The sequence below is a fragment of the Vipera berus genome, assembly GCF_964194415.1.
Source record: "Vipera berus genome assembly, chromosome: 13".
Taxonomy (NCBI): domain Eukaryota; kingdom Metazoa; phylum Chordata; class Lepidosauria; order Squamata; family Viperidae; genus Vipera; species Vipera berus.
The window spans coordinates 1,887,536-1,903,099 of record NC_138216.1 but is presented as its reverse complement, the minus strand read 5'-3'; the positions used below and the strand labels follow the sequence as shown (position 1 = coordinate 1,903,099).

Below are 15,564 nucleotides of genomic sequence, written 5' to 3'. Positions count from 1 at the left end.
AGAGAGAGAGAGAGAGAGAGAGAGAGAAGACTCTTTGCTGCCATCTGAGTTTTTGCAGCCCAGATCTGGAGCCATATATGTGAATTTTATTTTATTTTATTTTTTAAAGTACAATTTTGTGATGTGAGGAAATACTAGGATCAGCCAACAATAAAAACACGGTAAATTTCTAAAGCATGTAGTAAGGGGAAAAAAGGGGGCAGGGGAAAATAATCCATATTATAAGAAAAAATTCTTTCCTTAAAAATTAAATTCCTCTGCTTTTGATATAGGCAAGTGCTTCATCTTTTATATACGTACGCCATTAAGACGCAATCTCTTATTTGATTTGACAGAGGCACTGCCCAAATCAACTCTGGGCAGCTTGCAACGTAAAAAAAAAGAAAGAAATACAACTGGAATAAAAAGAGGAAACAATTCCCTCTGTTAGGGAGAGTCACCACTTGGCTGCTGTGCATTTTTGGTATCCAAACGCGTCCTTCCAGGCTCACGGTGCAAGCCAAGTTCATCTGCTCTCACATATTCAAGGACGATCACGGGTCTTGTGAGACAAGAGGCTGAACCAACCTGAGAATTTTCAGTTGTATCATCCATGGGAGAGAGATTTTTTTTAAAAAAAAAACAAAAAACCCGAATCTCTGCCTATAAAAAACAAACCCTGGCATCTAAGAGAAGTGCCAAGTATTGTTTGCATCTAAAATGCTTTACTTTACTTTATCCCCACATTAGCATAATTTAAATCGGTATTTTTCAAAGTTGGCTGCTTTAAGATGGGTTTACTTCGACTCCCAGAATTCCCCAAGCCGCCATGGCCAGAATTCAATTCCCAGAATTCCCTAGCATGGTATGGCTGGCTTGGGGAATTCTGGGAGTCGAAGTGCTCCCATCTTAAAGCGGCCAACTTTGAAAAACACTGAAGCCACACAGTATGCTGGCTTTCCCTGTAGGCAGGGGGATCTCCCACCCACCCCCAAAAAACTTCGCAAGGAATTAAATAGCAGCTGGACGAAAACGGCATTTTTAAAAAATAAAAATGTGCATTTCTTAGAGGTGGCAGTGGTTTTGCACACAACGCAGAGCTGTGTTTCTCCCCAAAGCTTCGTGGTGATAAGTGCCCCTAAAGACCGGGGGGGGGGGGGGAGGAGAAGAGGGTAAAAAAAAAAGGCGATTAACTGCTCTCTAGCTTTCTCAGGGTGATGGGTGGGGTGTTCTGCTTCTGGAAGGGGAATTGTGGAGAGAAGAACACTTCCAGACTTGAGCATCCATCAATGCAGGGATCGCCAATCTCGGCCACTTTAAGGCTTTGTGGACTTCAACTCCCAGAATTCCCCTGCCAACGTCGCTGGCTGAGGAATTCTGGGAGTTGAAGTCCACCAGTATTAAAAGTGGCCGAGATTGGCGATCCCTGCATAGAAAGCAGGCACCAGTTCTTAGGTCCTTCCTGTCCCCCCCCCCCTTTTTGCATTTAGATTTAAATAAGATAGCCAACAATATTACACATATCTCTTACAAAAAAACCTGTATGATAAAATGTATATAATTATGTTATATATATATAATCATATATATATATACACACACACACAAAGTCACACACACATATATCTGTATCTATATGCATGTCTCTCAAATATTTCCAAGTGGCCCTTAAATTGATATCCAATATGGATTACCTACCATGACTATGGTATCAACAGCTTTTAATTCTGATTTAAGCCTTTCCACGCCTGATTGCAAGGGACGTGGACACCAACCCAAGGGGGGGGGGGAAGATGCTTTTACCCCGCAGAAGCTACTCTCTGTTCTCAAAAAAAGCAGCAAAGATGGCTGCTTTTGGAGATCAAGATGACTCCTTCTTTTAGAGGGGTTTTCCCCTAACCAGGTTAGTCCAACTATCATCTCGTCCTGTGCAGTGGGCCTCATCATGGGCCTCATCGTCTGATCGGCCACCACTTCCCCTTCAACGCGTCACCCACATGTGACGGGTGGCCGAGGTGCTGACAGCTGCTGGGAAGAAAGTGCAAAGAGGGTGGTCAACGGAAAGTGTGGGAGCCCCAACCACAGCACAAAAAACTGGTGCAACTCTCTAGGGATAAACGCATTTATCCAACTCAAGGCCACCACAGATGGTGCTAACCAACTCTACGGTTGGAGCTCCTTTGGACAGAGTCAGAATTCCAATGGGTCTAGTTACTAGAACACCTCCCATCAACTTCTTCCAGGTCCATTATTACTTGTCCACCTCCTAAAACTATGGGGTAGAGGAATTTGTGTCACAAGGAAGTGCCACTCAAAAATGGAGGACCTCTTCTGGTGCTGACCAAGGGTTGCCTATCCAGAGATGAGAACCTCAACTCGGCATAGCAAGGGGAGGCCAAAGCTAGAATCAAGAGCTACCACCAGCAGGACACTCAGCCAATCCAGAAAGAGCACCATTATAATTTAGGACGGATGGGGCAGTTTCCTCCATCAATAGTCCATTTCTTCCTCAGATGTAGCAACTTTCAACCAGGAGCTAGGAATGCAATGGCCCTTGTTGACTTAAGGGCCAAACAGGAGCTGTAGTGAGACGTATTTGCCGGACAACCAGGTTGGGGAAGGCACCCTCTAAACATTTATTCCACCTTTGTGGAGCCCCAGTTAATCCGCCCCTCGTTTCCCAGAGTTCAGCTTCCAGCTGGCCCTGGAGGGGAGAGGGTCCAAACCTTCCCAACATTCTTATGCCCACTCGGGCCACTGGCATTTATTTTCTGAAACTCAGACAGTGCAATCTAACCCTTTCTTCTGCGTTAAGGATTCAAGAAGCTCGCAGAGAACTCAGGGCATTTCAAAGGACATTTTAAGAGAAAAATAAGATAAAGCAACTCATTTGTTTTCTTCCTCAAACTTTCTGCGGGGGAGTCCAAAGCAGCAAGGATAAACAGCAGACATTGTCTTCAAGGGGGTTAGGGGAGGCTGGAGGGAAACCCCCCCCCCCCCGTTTGTGAGTTAATCTGAAGCCAACGATTTGTGATCTGGCACTGATGAAATTAGCCCCCTCCTCGCCACTAGACTACTGAATGACGCAGAAGAGTGTTAAGTGGCAAGGAGCGTGCATATGCCAAAGGTGTGATATGAGGTCTGTGCTGTCCATGCATCCAATACCACTAGGGCTATATTCACAGTGTTAGTAATTTCCACTCAGGATGCACTTACCCCCGACACCTACACTGAGGTTAAGAGCCAGCTATCTCGAAGAAAGCACCCAGAGAAAAGAGGTCACAATCTACCAGTATTAGCTACAGGGGAACAGAGGTGGGGGGTTTTTAAGACACCCCAAGGAAACACCACAGGAACTAGGTCTTCAATTCAAATCCAACCACAGTAGAGGGGAAGCATCTGACAACACGGGGGAATGCAAACACTTAAGACCCCTGCAACAGAAATCAGGACTGGATCACTACATGATGGGGGTGAGGCAGAACATCTGGACGGTGCCACCAGGTAAATGTTGCATGGTGGGGCTGCTCGGGAGCTGTGTCCCTCCACCCAGCTTCCAATACAAAATTGAAATTTTATCTCTGGTGGGTTTGCTTCAGCCAAGCAGAAGGGGGCAGCAATTTTACACCAACTCATCTGAAGAGGCCTTATCTGAGGCTTCGGTTCTCACATTGGAAGTATGAGACCTCCAAGCCAGACAAAACTGCGCAAAAGAACTTGGAAAGGGCAACTAACTCGCTTCACAACTCCCAGTGCCAAGCCTCGTTTCCCTTCTCTTCATCGTTGCCTTCAGCAACCCTCACTGACAACCCAACGCTAACCATCATTCATTCCTCTGACATCTCCATAAATCCACAAACTGCTTTCTCTGGACAATCTTCTGAAAACTGAGCAAACTCAAGACATGTCGCCTTTCCACGTGCACACCTCATTTTTTACACACATACAAACAGCAGCCTACATCCCTTCTTCTCATCCTGTTGACGAGCTCTGACTTTGTCCCTGTTCCTAAGACCCACAAGACCCACATCCCACTTTAACTTGTCTCAGAAAAAGGTACCAACTTTTAAACCTTCCTGTGATCCTCTGCATAATTCGTGTCTTCGAGCTTGTTGAGCATTATCTTAAGGAGCCCATTTCCTTGTAGGTATTTAGACCTAATTCTTTCTGCTTTTTACTTTTGACACCTCTTGATGTTAAAGAGCACCAAAACAAGGGGGTAGCGGCAGCAAAAATGTTACGGATAAGGCTGTGGGTTGAATTCATATTTTTTTCTGAATCTTCCTTGTCCAAAAAAATCCAAACCCCACATTTTCTTCCAGCATGTCTTTCATTTATAAGCCTTTCAAGTTTCTAAGTCATGCTGATTCAAAGGCATCATTTTATAGCAGTATCCTTTACTGTAAGTTCCTCTTCTAGTAAACTTATCTCCCCCCCCCACAATCTAAACACCAAGTCCAGAACACACATTGCACGTTTTTCTTAAGTTTCCCATCCCCCCGCCCTTGCCCCCGCAACGCTGTAGAACCTGGATGACACAGGCTGAAATGTATTGTTTGGAAGCCACACCACCACATTAAGAAGGAAACCCAATTCACAGGCACATCATGGGAAGCAGATTCAGTGAAATTTTTGCATTGTAGACGCTGTTCCATTTTGCTGGGCCATCTGACCGGGACTGAGCAATACCAGGGACCAGACGACGAGGCGAAAATTCACTCGCCAAGGCTTTCTGAATTTGGAGAGAAAAGACCTCAGGCTATGAAATTTGGATGCCGTAACTGTTCCAAAATCTTGGATCACCCACAACCTATAACGATAACCATGATGGGCCTGCCTTTTTTTCATAACTAGAGGAAGAGAGATTTCTTTTTCCCCCTATTTTGCCATCAGGCCTGATGATTCTACCATGTTGTCCCTTTTAAATTTTCCTTTAGCACACATTCCTTCCATCCCTCGTGTCAACTGGGACCTAAAAGAGACCACAAGGAAGATCTGTGCAAGACCCCTCGTCGGATTGCCCGAACTAGATACGGAATTTCAGTTTCAGCCCCAACGGGCTGACTGAACCAAGAGGTAAAGCAGCCGGTTAAATTCCTCTTCGAAGAGTCTGCCGCCAGGTGGTCTGCTGGCTGTTTTTTTGGGGGAAAGACGGACGTCTGATTCGAGAGAAAAGGTGGGCTTGCTCTGTATAAAGTCCAGCCAGGCAGTGAGTTCTCTTTCCCCTTGGACATTAGGACGCTGCCGAAAACGGCACGGAGCTGGAGGAGATTTCGGCGGACTTCACGATGGTGATCACGCTGGTGGTGGCCACTTTGGTGGGGGTGATGGGGCCGCGGGCCACGGTGCGCGCAAAGGTCTGGAGGGCTTCGTACTTGGAGCGCAAGGCGTCCAGCTCCAACTTCATGCTGCGGTTCTCGCGAGCCAGCTTGGCCACTTCCTGCTGGAGCTCCACCCGCTGCCGCTCCAGTTCCTCCTTCTGCGTCACCCGCTTGATCCGGCAGCTGGCCGCGTAGCCCCGGTTCTTGAGGGTGCGCCGCCGCTGCTTCAAGCGGATCACCTCCTCTTTCGTGAGACCTCGCAGGTGCTGGTTCAACTCCCGCACAGACATCGAGACGAGTTCATCGTCGCTCAGCACCGCGGCGTTTTCTCCCGACTCCTCCTTGACCTAAGGACACCGACAAAACTCGTGATTACATCAGACTAAGTCAGGGGTCTCCATACGTGGCCACTTTTTAAGACTTATGGACTTCAACTCCCAGAATTCCTCAGCCAGCATGTTCTGGCTGAGGAATTCTGGGAGTTACAGTCCACAAGTCTTAAAAGTGGCCAATTATGGAGAGCCCTGCAGTAACTCAGGGGTGCAAAACTCATGGTTGCCCCTCCGTGACCACCAGATCATCTACTAGGAAGTACTTTGTGTGGGCTGCCCAAAGAATCTCGGAAAACTCCAATGAGTTCAACATCCCATTCAGGAGCTCAAAACCAGCCAGTAGGAATGAAATTGGGCTATTTTTTGAGTTAGAATCCAAAGCAAACAAAACCTGAAGTTACATTTTTATGTCCACGTTCATGAGATGTAGTAACTGTGACTCAAACGACTACGGTATTTCGTGCCTGTAACTTTCCTCTTAGCAGTGGTGGGATTCAAATAGGTGAACAACCGGTTCTCTGTGTGGATGCCGCTTCCAGAAGTCCATTCTGGGCCTGGTCCACAAAAAATTAGCTACCGGATCTGCCGAAGCGGTGCGAACCGGCTGAATCCCTCTTAGCCTCCCTTCGGAGTATCATCCTCACTTCTAAAAATATTGCTCAGTGTTAACAGTTATTATGATTTTGAAGAAGTTGATGTTATTATTCCGTAACTGACTTGCTCCTGTAATTAGCACAAATAACCGTCAGCCTTCTCTGGTAGACCAGACAGGAAACGTGATCTGATGAGCTAATTTTATTTTATTGGAAGGCTACGTTAACAGACCCTTGCAAGTCTGAGAGTACAAATAACCCGCCATCTCTTTTTCAGCCTGAAAAGCTAGGGAGACTCTTTTCCGAGTCTCTTTCTCTGCCAGTTGTACAGCTGTGGGCTCTGTGCTCTCTTATCCGACCGTTTCCCTAGCAGCATCTCTCCCTCCCCCCCCCGGCCCCCCATAATTCCCACATTATTACAGTACCCCAATTCTCTGCTGAGGAGTGCATGTTTAAAATATTTGTATGACCTCAATGCTTTAAAACATCAGAATGTGACAACATGTGACCACTCAGTGATCAGGCTTTAAAAAAAAAAAGATTACTGCACTAAGTGAGCAGCCAGAAAGCAATTTTATAGTGGCTTAAATATTTTTTTCCTCACCTGGAAGTTAAACTCAGGAGACGCAGTTTGACAGCCGTGCTCAACCTAGGTTGAACCATGAATTTCATAATTCAGCTGAGTATATTGTTCATTATCTCTAAACCAAAGTTAGAAATATCTTGATTTTTTTTTAAAGTAAAGAAAGTTTCTGATGGCCAAATAAAGCTATCGTCTTTAAGAAAGACACTCTCCTATTTTACTTCTGGGGCACAGACTGACTGTTGGAAAAAAGGTAGATAAGAGCAGCAGAAACCCAAGGGTTGGCATCTTGAACAGTTCTCACTGAAGATAGAACTTTTTTTAAAAAAAATAAAATGCAACTATGCCTTACCTTAAATGCTTTGTTTGGCTTTGGATTAGTCGTCATAACCTGGACACAGTCACCTGGACAGAATTGCTCAGAAATTGCAACTGGAGGAAAAAAAAAGGGGGGGGGGGAGAGAAAACAGGCTGAGGATCAGCTCAGAGAAAAGAATGATGCATTTTCATTCAAGCACCAGCAGCTCTCACAGCAAGGATGTTTCACACATATGCTTTTTAAAATCTCCCTTCTAAACTTTTATCTCCCCAGCCACTCAATCCACCCACAATGTCTCAGGATGCTGGACTTACGTAGGAATGTTCTCTCCTAAGCAATAATCCATTAGTATTACAGGAAGTCCCCAACTTACAATAATTGAGCCCAAAATTTCTGTTGCTAAATGAGACAGTTGCTAAGTGAGTTTTGCCCCACGTTACGACTTTTCTTGCCACAGTTAAGCGAATCACTGCAGTTGTTAAGTCAGCAACATGGCTGTTAATTGAATCTGGCTTCCCCACTGACTGGCCAGAAGGTCGCAAAAGAGGATCACATGACCCGCCTGGGACACGGCAACCGTCATAAATATGAACCAGTTGCTAAGCGTCTGGATTTTGATCACGTGACCCTGGGGACGCTGCAACGGTCGTAAGTGTGAAAAACACTCAAGTCCCTTTTTTTTCAGTGGCACTGTAACTTTCAACGGTGACGAAATGAATGGTTATAAGTCGAGGACTACTGTATTAGAAGATACAAACAAGCAAGAGACTTCATCCACCAACTCATAATAACGATTGCATCTCTCTCTTTTTTTAAAAGCCGTTTTTAGGAGAGTAACCTTTCTTTCTTCCCGGCCTTCCTCATCTCCAATTTGGGGTGCTGAAGAGAAGAGAGAAAGAGGAATGATGCCAGCAGCAAAAAGAGTTTAATGGGGTTTCTGCCAAGCTCTCCCATATCCTCCTGAATTATTTGGCGAGGCTCTCCAGATTTTTCACACCGCAAGCTAGACTAGACTTTCCACACTGTTGAACCCAGAGTCCTCGAATGACTTTTCCCAGCGTAACAGCACAGTTTACCAGCCACCCAGAAAGGCTGTTTCCTCATCCTGGCTTTGAAAACAGATGGCCGTTTGAATCTTGATTCCTCGCCAGACGCGAGTTAAGAGATGGAATTTCTGGATCCAGGAGAATTCTGCTCACCCAGATTCGGCTTGCTCGGAAAATCTCCCAAAGGCAAATTCCCTTTCCCTCCCTCCCTCCCTCCCCCTGGCAAAAAAGCCCCCTCTAAAACTAGCCCCAAGTTTGCTCTCCGTGCTTTTTTTCTGAAAAGCAGGCGAAATGTCATTTCCAAAATCCACCCCAACTTCACCCTCATCCCATGCCCCAGTTGTTAAAAAAAAACAAAAAACCCACCGAGCGACCTCCCTCTTCCCTCCCCCTGCCTCCTCAAAGACCGAAAAGTCCCCAGCCCCACCTGTTCAACTGCTCCCGGGGGCCGGCCCGTTCTTTGCGAGGCAGCAGGAATCGACAGAGGAGAAGCCGGAGCGAAAACAAGGCAGCAGCAGCGCTTTCCTTACTGGGCTGCTGGCATCGTCTCGCCCCACTGGCTGGAGGAAGGGGACCCTCTGGTCTTCCAGCAGGGGGGAGAGAAGCCTCTCCGCTCTCCGGCTGCCCTTCACTCTCACCTCGGGTATCCTCAACTACTCCAGAGAAGCACCAGAGACGGAGTGTCTAGACTTCAGCGCAGAGCCTTCACCTGCATCGCACCGCACGGAGGAGGAGGAGGAGGAGGAGGACACCCTGGGAGCAGCTTCGGAGAGCCAGCCCTGTACCTACCACCACCGAAGGAGAGGGCAATGCAGCTGTGACATCACAGTGGCTTCCTTCTGCCCGCCACTTCAGGCCAGACCACACCAGTGAGGCTCAAACACGAAAAGCTAAAGTGCCTATGGGAAGCAAAGGCTCGGGGAGGCTGCAGTGCCGGACAAGCGAGATGCTCAGACCGTCGGACCGGAGGGTCTTCCTTCCCCGGGCCACCACCCATCCGTCCGAGAAGAAAACAAGGCTGGGTGTGTGTGTGTGTGTGTGTGTGCTGGTGCTGGTGGGCAATGGAGACCCTGGTTCTCCATGCACGTCTACATAGTGTCACACATTCTAATCATTAAAGAAAAAGAAGACGGGCGACATCTAGCCAAAGCATCCCAAGCATGATTTCCTTCCGATAGTTGCTATGGTGACCTTGGGAAAGTAGCCAACCCTGAGATGGTAACCATGGAAACAAGAGAAGCCCAAAAGCAAATCATGACTTGGGGTCATCTCTGTGCAAAGGCATGGGGAGGGAGGGGGGGGGGAAGAAAGAGAGTGTCAACAAATCCCTGCATTTCGGGCTGCATGGGATAGAAAGAGAAGGAAGGGGGGGCAGGGCTGGGGGGGGGCTTGTTTGCTGGAGCAGCGGCTCCTGGCCTGACTTGTGGCAATCAGCACCATGCTTCCTCCTCCTCCTCCTCCTCGCGAAATGAGGGCAAAACTGGAACCCAGAGTCTGTTGCTCCTGCCTCGGGAGGCGGAGGGGCACCCCAAGCCTTCTGATAGGCACTGGACATCGCCTCGCCCAGCCCCTCCTCCTCGGCCCACCAGAGCTGCCCCACTGAAGTCCACGCCTCTGCAACGCCCGGGGTCCTTTTTCAAAGAAACAGAGAAGCGGTGAGGCCATCCGGGAAGGCGGAGAACTTGTCTCCTTCTGCTTACTAAGCAAAGGCAACCTGTCCCCAGGCATTCCCAACACGCCAAACCAAAGTGTCTCAGGCCAGCGAGCTGGTAAAGCCCTGGCTTGTTTAACTTTCGCAGCTTTGTACAGAAACAGAACTAGCAGAAAGCGTGTTTTTGTTTCTTTGCTTGTCCAGATTCTCGCAAAGAGCTGGAGCAGGCAGGAAGAGCCAAGTCAGGACGCAGCAGAAACCTGGGTGAGGAGAGAAGGAAAGGGGACCGCCAAGCGGGACTACAGCAGCAGGTTTTGTTCACCGAGAACGGTGCTCAGCACTTCCTGGAACACAAACACCCTGCACTTCACACGTGGAGGGACCACGGCTCCAATGACCGGGTGTCAGAAAGAGCAAGCACAGCCAGGAGCATGGGAGGGGGGGGGGGCGGCAAAGGTGGCCACACCACGTTGCCTTTTCCTGCAAAGGAGCTGGAGGCCCAGCACCGAATCCAGAGGCAGCCATACAACAGGGAAATAAGAGGGAGAAAGGCAGAAGAGGAGGAGGAGGAGGCGGCGGTTGGGGGGGGGGCAGGCAAGAGAAGGTTTACCTTGGACTTGCAAAGCTTTTCCCAGACCCTTGTTCGTTCCTTTACAGCTCTCCTCTCCTGCCCTCATGTTTGGAAGCAGTTGCCGGGCACCCCAGCACCCGGCTGAAGGTTGGGAGCCCTCCTGGGAGGAAGGGGGCACCTGCAGGTAGCCGAGGCCAGAGCACAGGGCTGGGGGTGGGGTGGGGGTTCTCTCCAGGAATCCTTTCCGAGTGGAAACGGCTCCTCCCTAATCCTGGGGTGGTCGAAGACGGGCAGCATGGCTTAGCATACGCATCCCTCCAGTGCCATAGCTATGCAATGAGTCACCAGCTGTTTACAGAGTGGGGGAAACAGCTCACATTCCCACAGAGCCAGCGACGCTTCCTTCTCCTCCCGCTGGGCTGGGCGGACTTCCCGCCCCGTCCCTCTCCCCACCCCAACCCCTAGAAGGCGAAAGGCAAGACGCTCCTCCACCGACTTGGCAGTTATGCCAGAAAAGGGAACTTTCAAAACACGTTCAAAAAAATACATACGTTAAAAGGGGGAGGGGGGGGAAATGAAGCAAAACTTGGGCCCCATCCCATTCCCCAAGCATTAAATTAAAAAACCTCTTGATCTTTGACCAGGGAAATCTTCAAAGGCCCAGCTCTCCCCACAACGTAACAAGCAACCAATGGAAAAAGCAAACACGCTTCAAACTTGGCCCTTTTATGACTTGTGGACTGAGGAAACTCCCAGATTTCCTCAGCCAGTGTGACCGGCTGAGGAATTCTGGGAGTTGAAGTCCACAAGTCTTCAAGTTGCCAAGGTTGGGGACCCCAGTCTACACCGGAGATCCGCAGAATAGTTTTTCTGCAGACTGGAAGGAGTGTGGTTTCACATGCTGCCTGCATCCCGTGGATGAGGCTTTGCTTGTTTGCGTGGACCGGTTGCTGGCATGCCGTGGCCTGGTGCCGGTCCATGGACCAGGAGTTGGGGACCCCTGGTCTACACCACCAAGAAAGGGGTTTTGAAGCTCATTTGCCAAGCTCCAACCAAGCTGCAGATCCTGCAAATGTCCAAAGGAAACTCTGCCTCTAATGTGTCATTAATAATGCAGATTCCTACTAACTTCGTCTCTTACAACCACTGCCAGGAGGAGCAAAGGCCTATTTCTTCTCTCTAAATCCTCAACTGAGATTGCAAAAGGACAAAAACCTAAAGCACACTGCATGTTATTTGACACCTTTTCGGCATTACTTTAAAAGAGCTTTTTTTTTTTTTGGATCTTTCACACACAAACACTAACTTGAACCAACTCGCCCTCCCTGCTGGGGCCAATGGGAACTGTAGTCCCAAATGACCACTTAAGGGCACTGAGCTGGGAAAGGCTGAAGCAAGAGCTTGTACCCAAGTCCAGCCTTCTCAAAACATCTTTTTTTCCAAAGCTTCCATCTATGGGAAAGGCAAGTGCTGTATTTATTTCTTTTTTATACCAAACACGAGCTCCACTTTTCTGTCCAGGCTCTCTGAGGTACAAAACAGGGTTAATTATCCATTGCGCAAAGCCCAGCCCAGCCCGGCTGCTGCTGCTGCCAGCTGCCGCTGGAGAACATCCGGTCCGTGGTGTTTAGGAAGTGACTGCAAGGAGGAAGATTTCCCTGCGTTGGAAACACGAAGGAAAGAAAACGCAGCGAGCTGTGGTTTTCATCGGCGCTGAGGCAGAAAGGTAAATGAATTAAATATTACATCCCAGAAGGCTGGCTGGGGGAGTCGTTTGAATGGGACTGCAGAGGACCTTAAAATTCCTTTTTTTCCCCCCATTAAAAAGGAAGAAAGAAAAGGAAGCTACTTACGGCTTCCCATCCTGAGAGGTTGTGAAATGCCCAATAGTTCTGTTTCTATCTTCTTCTGAGCCCCCATTTATTATGATAGGGCAGCAAAAACACAGTAGTTCTCTCGGGCATCTACTGCCTCTCCTTGCCATAGAGAAGTTTGCTCGGTGGGCTAATTATATATCCAAACAGTCTTGTCTCTGCTGGTCCCTTTCAACGTATTTTTTTAAGCTTTGAAAGGAGAGAGGAGGAAGAGGAGGAGGAGGAGGAGGAGGGAGAAGGAGTGAAGCACTTGAAATCAGAGTTGAAATGATTTCATCTTCGGCAGCGATTCATCTCACAATCTGGAGGAATTCCTCCCTCACATGATGCCTTGTCATTCGGCATTTATGGCTTTATTTTTTGCACCGTGTGGTTTAGCACTTTTTCTCCCCCCCCCCCAATCATGTGGCAGCGGCAAGGTCTCAACTGCTTATGGAGAGTAACATCCTCCCAATTGCTGAGGGTGGGGGGAAAAGAACGTGCCCCATAGCCAAATCCTGTGAACCAACAAATGTGTGTGGCTATGTTTCAACCCGGCTTGTGAGTTTCTAAGGAGCTCCTGAGCGAAAGCTGAAAGGCTTAAAACTAAGTGGTCCACTTCAGGGCAGCTTTATAATAGTGTACTTACGGAGATATTACAAACGGCAACACTTATGCTTGAAAAGCTACTACTGCCTTTTTCAATTTAGCATCTCCAGATACACTTGAGGGTAAATCTCAGCATCTCCAACAAAGATGGGATCGCAAGGATGGGAGATGCAGCCCAAACCACTTTGAGGTCTTCTCACGGCACGGATTGCTACTTTAATCAAAGACCGTGTTGATTGCCCTCCTAAACACACCACAGTCCTTCTAGTTATACTCTGTGATTTTTAGGGGGTTTTTTTCCCCCACCAGTTCCTGGCACTGTTGCAAACAGCAGCACTTTAAGACTTTTTCTCTTTGGGTTTGAAAATTACTGCTGTAAAGGAAACTGGCAGGGATGTACCAAAGGACCCAACATCTCAGCATCCACAGTTTTATCCCGTTCCCTTCAAAGATCTACATATAATATACAGTGAAACCCATTTCTAAGCAAGTATTCTTTGTTTAAAAGGACAGCGATTTCAAAAACCTAATTCTGTGCACTGCTACTTGTCCAGAAACACTATCTTAAAGAGAAGGGAATAGTGCTTGATTAGTTATCCTCAACTATGGCCTGGAGATCTAGCCTTCCGAAACATAGAGAGACCGTGTTTCTAAAAAGGTAAATGCAAGTCAGTGATTTAGCTCTTACTGCACTTTAGTTACATTCAGTCTGGCGAAAGTAGATTAAGCAGCTCAAACAGAGAAGGGTCTTTGGCTTAATTGGCCCGTAAGGAGGCTGCCAGCTTAGTTTGAGCACAAACACCAAAGATGCAGGCAGGGTTCTCTCTGAGCAAACTGGACGTTGACAGGCCTCTTAGGAGAGTCACTAAGATGTCCGTCTCTAGTCCAGCCTAACTAGTGAGCCAATGACCCAAGAAGACTGGAGAAGCATCTTGCATCGTTAAGCATATGACTGTGAAATCAAGACCTTGTGAGAACTTTGCTAGCCGCATGGATGGTCTCGTGGAAGGAGAGGATATAAGCATCAGTTCCTTGTTTTAGAATTCAGAGTTGAGCTGTCCTGTGAAAGTACCTCCAGTTACTAATATTGAGAGAAGGCTGTAGGGGTGAAATGATTTGTAGAACTGGGAACTCCCTTTTTATTTTGCAACGGACCACTCGACTGCAGCATCCGGTTCAAGCAACTCCCCCCTAACTTATCTGCTGCATGTTTTCTCTGAATGCCTGATGCATGCCGGTAGGAAGCATGCATGTGGTTGGAATGCGCCAAATGCAGCAGTTACGTGGCATAGGGAGAAGCGTGCATGCGTGTCCCAACCGAAAAATAAAACTGCAATGACTCAGAAGCCTCTCTTTCCTTGAAAATGATGCTCTGTTGATTCACTCAACATGTGTAAAATTCCCTTGGGGGGGGACCACCCCTCAAACTTTCCTAGTCATTCAAATCGTGCCAATCAATTACGCACTAGAAAACAACCAATTTAAGATCTTCTGGAATAGATCTACATCTATCTAGAAATAGATGTTTCTTAGCTCAGCCTGGCACTGGTCACAGCCTTTGCAATGTGGCAACCCTCACAGCCTTATGCAACCTATACCCTCTTCAGACTGGGAGGGGGAACTAACTCCCCAGAATTCTCAAGAATGGTGGGATGCTGGGAGCTAGTACAGGTTGTCCTCGACTTACAACATTTAGTGACAAAGTTACAATAGCACTGAAAATGTGACTTACAACTGTTTTTCAGTTATGACCTTTGCAGCATCCCCGTGGTCATGTGATCAAAAGCCAGACACTTGGCAACTGATTCATACTCATGACCGTTGCTATGACCCGGGGTCACGTGATCCCCTTTTTCGACCTTCTGACAAGCAAAGTCAATGGGGAAACTTATCAACTGCAATGATTCACTTAATAATCGCGGCAAGAAAGATCGCAAAACGGGGCAAAATTCACTTAACAGGAATTTCGGGCTCAGTTGTGGTCAAGGACTACCTGTACACACAAACTGAAGGCTGAAAAACCCCATCACAACCCCAGGAGTTCCTTAAGGTGGTCTCATTGAGTGCAGTTTTTTTGCAGGACGGAGGTGAGCTTTGAAGCCAGGGGCTTCCCAGGTTTTAACTGATTTTGTCCCCAGGAAGGGGAAATTCCAGTAGCAGCAGGTAAGGGGGGGGGGTTGCAGGGCATAAATTAAGTTTATGGCTCCACAGCTTAAATTGCAGGCCTAGGCTCGCAGTCTCAATTCATGTGTTACAAAAGGAGTAACAGTTAAGTGTTTGTTTATGGATACACACAGTGTCCTGAGACAAAGTAGTATTATTGTAGATAATTGTAGATAAACACAGACTGGGCACAACAGTTGAGCTGGGAAAAACTCAGATCTGGCTGCCCATTCAGCCATGCTGTCACTTGCAGGGGAACTCCTTCTCTCAGCTCCTAACCCAGGGGTAGGCAACCTCGGCTCTTTTATGACTCATGGACGTCAACTCCTAGGTCACCCCTTTGGAAAGCCATTACAGAGAAGAGCAGTTCCTTCCCTCGCCCCTTCTTCTCAAAAGAAGCCTGCTTTCCAAGGGGCGCCCAGGAGCCCCATTCACACAACCCCCCTTTGACACTGCAGAGGAAAGCTGCGCTCGCGACCCGCAAGAGCCCCATTCGCACAACCCCGCTCCACCGGGTCACCAAAACCTGCCCCCCCCATCCACC

General features: G+C 48.0%; 2 protein-coding genes across 4 annotated transcripts in view; one reads left to right on the top strand and one right to left on the bottom strand.

The window, feature by feature from the left end:
• Nucleotides 1–1,393: 1,393 nt before the first annotated feature.
• The window catches only part of MAFK (MAF bZIP transcription factor K), a 14,801-nt gene continuing 630 nt past the window's right edge, over nt 1,394–15,564 (bottom strand). The window contains exons 1-4 of one of the 3 annotated variants that reach the window (XR_014027747.1): nt 10,435–10,541; nt 7,161–7,240; nt 4,044–5,647; nt 1,394–2,004 (exon numbers count right to left, since the gene is read on the bottom strand). Coding sequence is in view for 2 of the 3 variants with exons in the window: in XM_081337817.1 (XP_081193943.1) it covers nt 5,213–5,647; nt 7,161–7,240; nt 10,435–10,501 (582 nt within the window). In the remaining variant the exon portion in view is untranslated. Of the gene's footprint in view, nt 5,648–7,160; nt 7,241–10,434; nt 10,542–15,564 lie in introns of those variants that run through there. The other 2 variants (XM_081337817.1, XM_081337818.1) reach the window with 2 other exon arrangements.
• LOC308673811 (lysosomal alpha-glucosidase-like) overlaps nt 12,026–15,564 on the top strand; it is a 24,144-nt gene continuing 20,605 nt past the window's right edge. The window contains exon 1 of the mRNA XM_081337799.1: nt 12,026–12,121. The gene's annotated coding sequence lies outside the window, so the exon portion shown is untranslated. The remainder of the gene's footprint in view (nt 12,122–15,564) is intronic.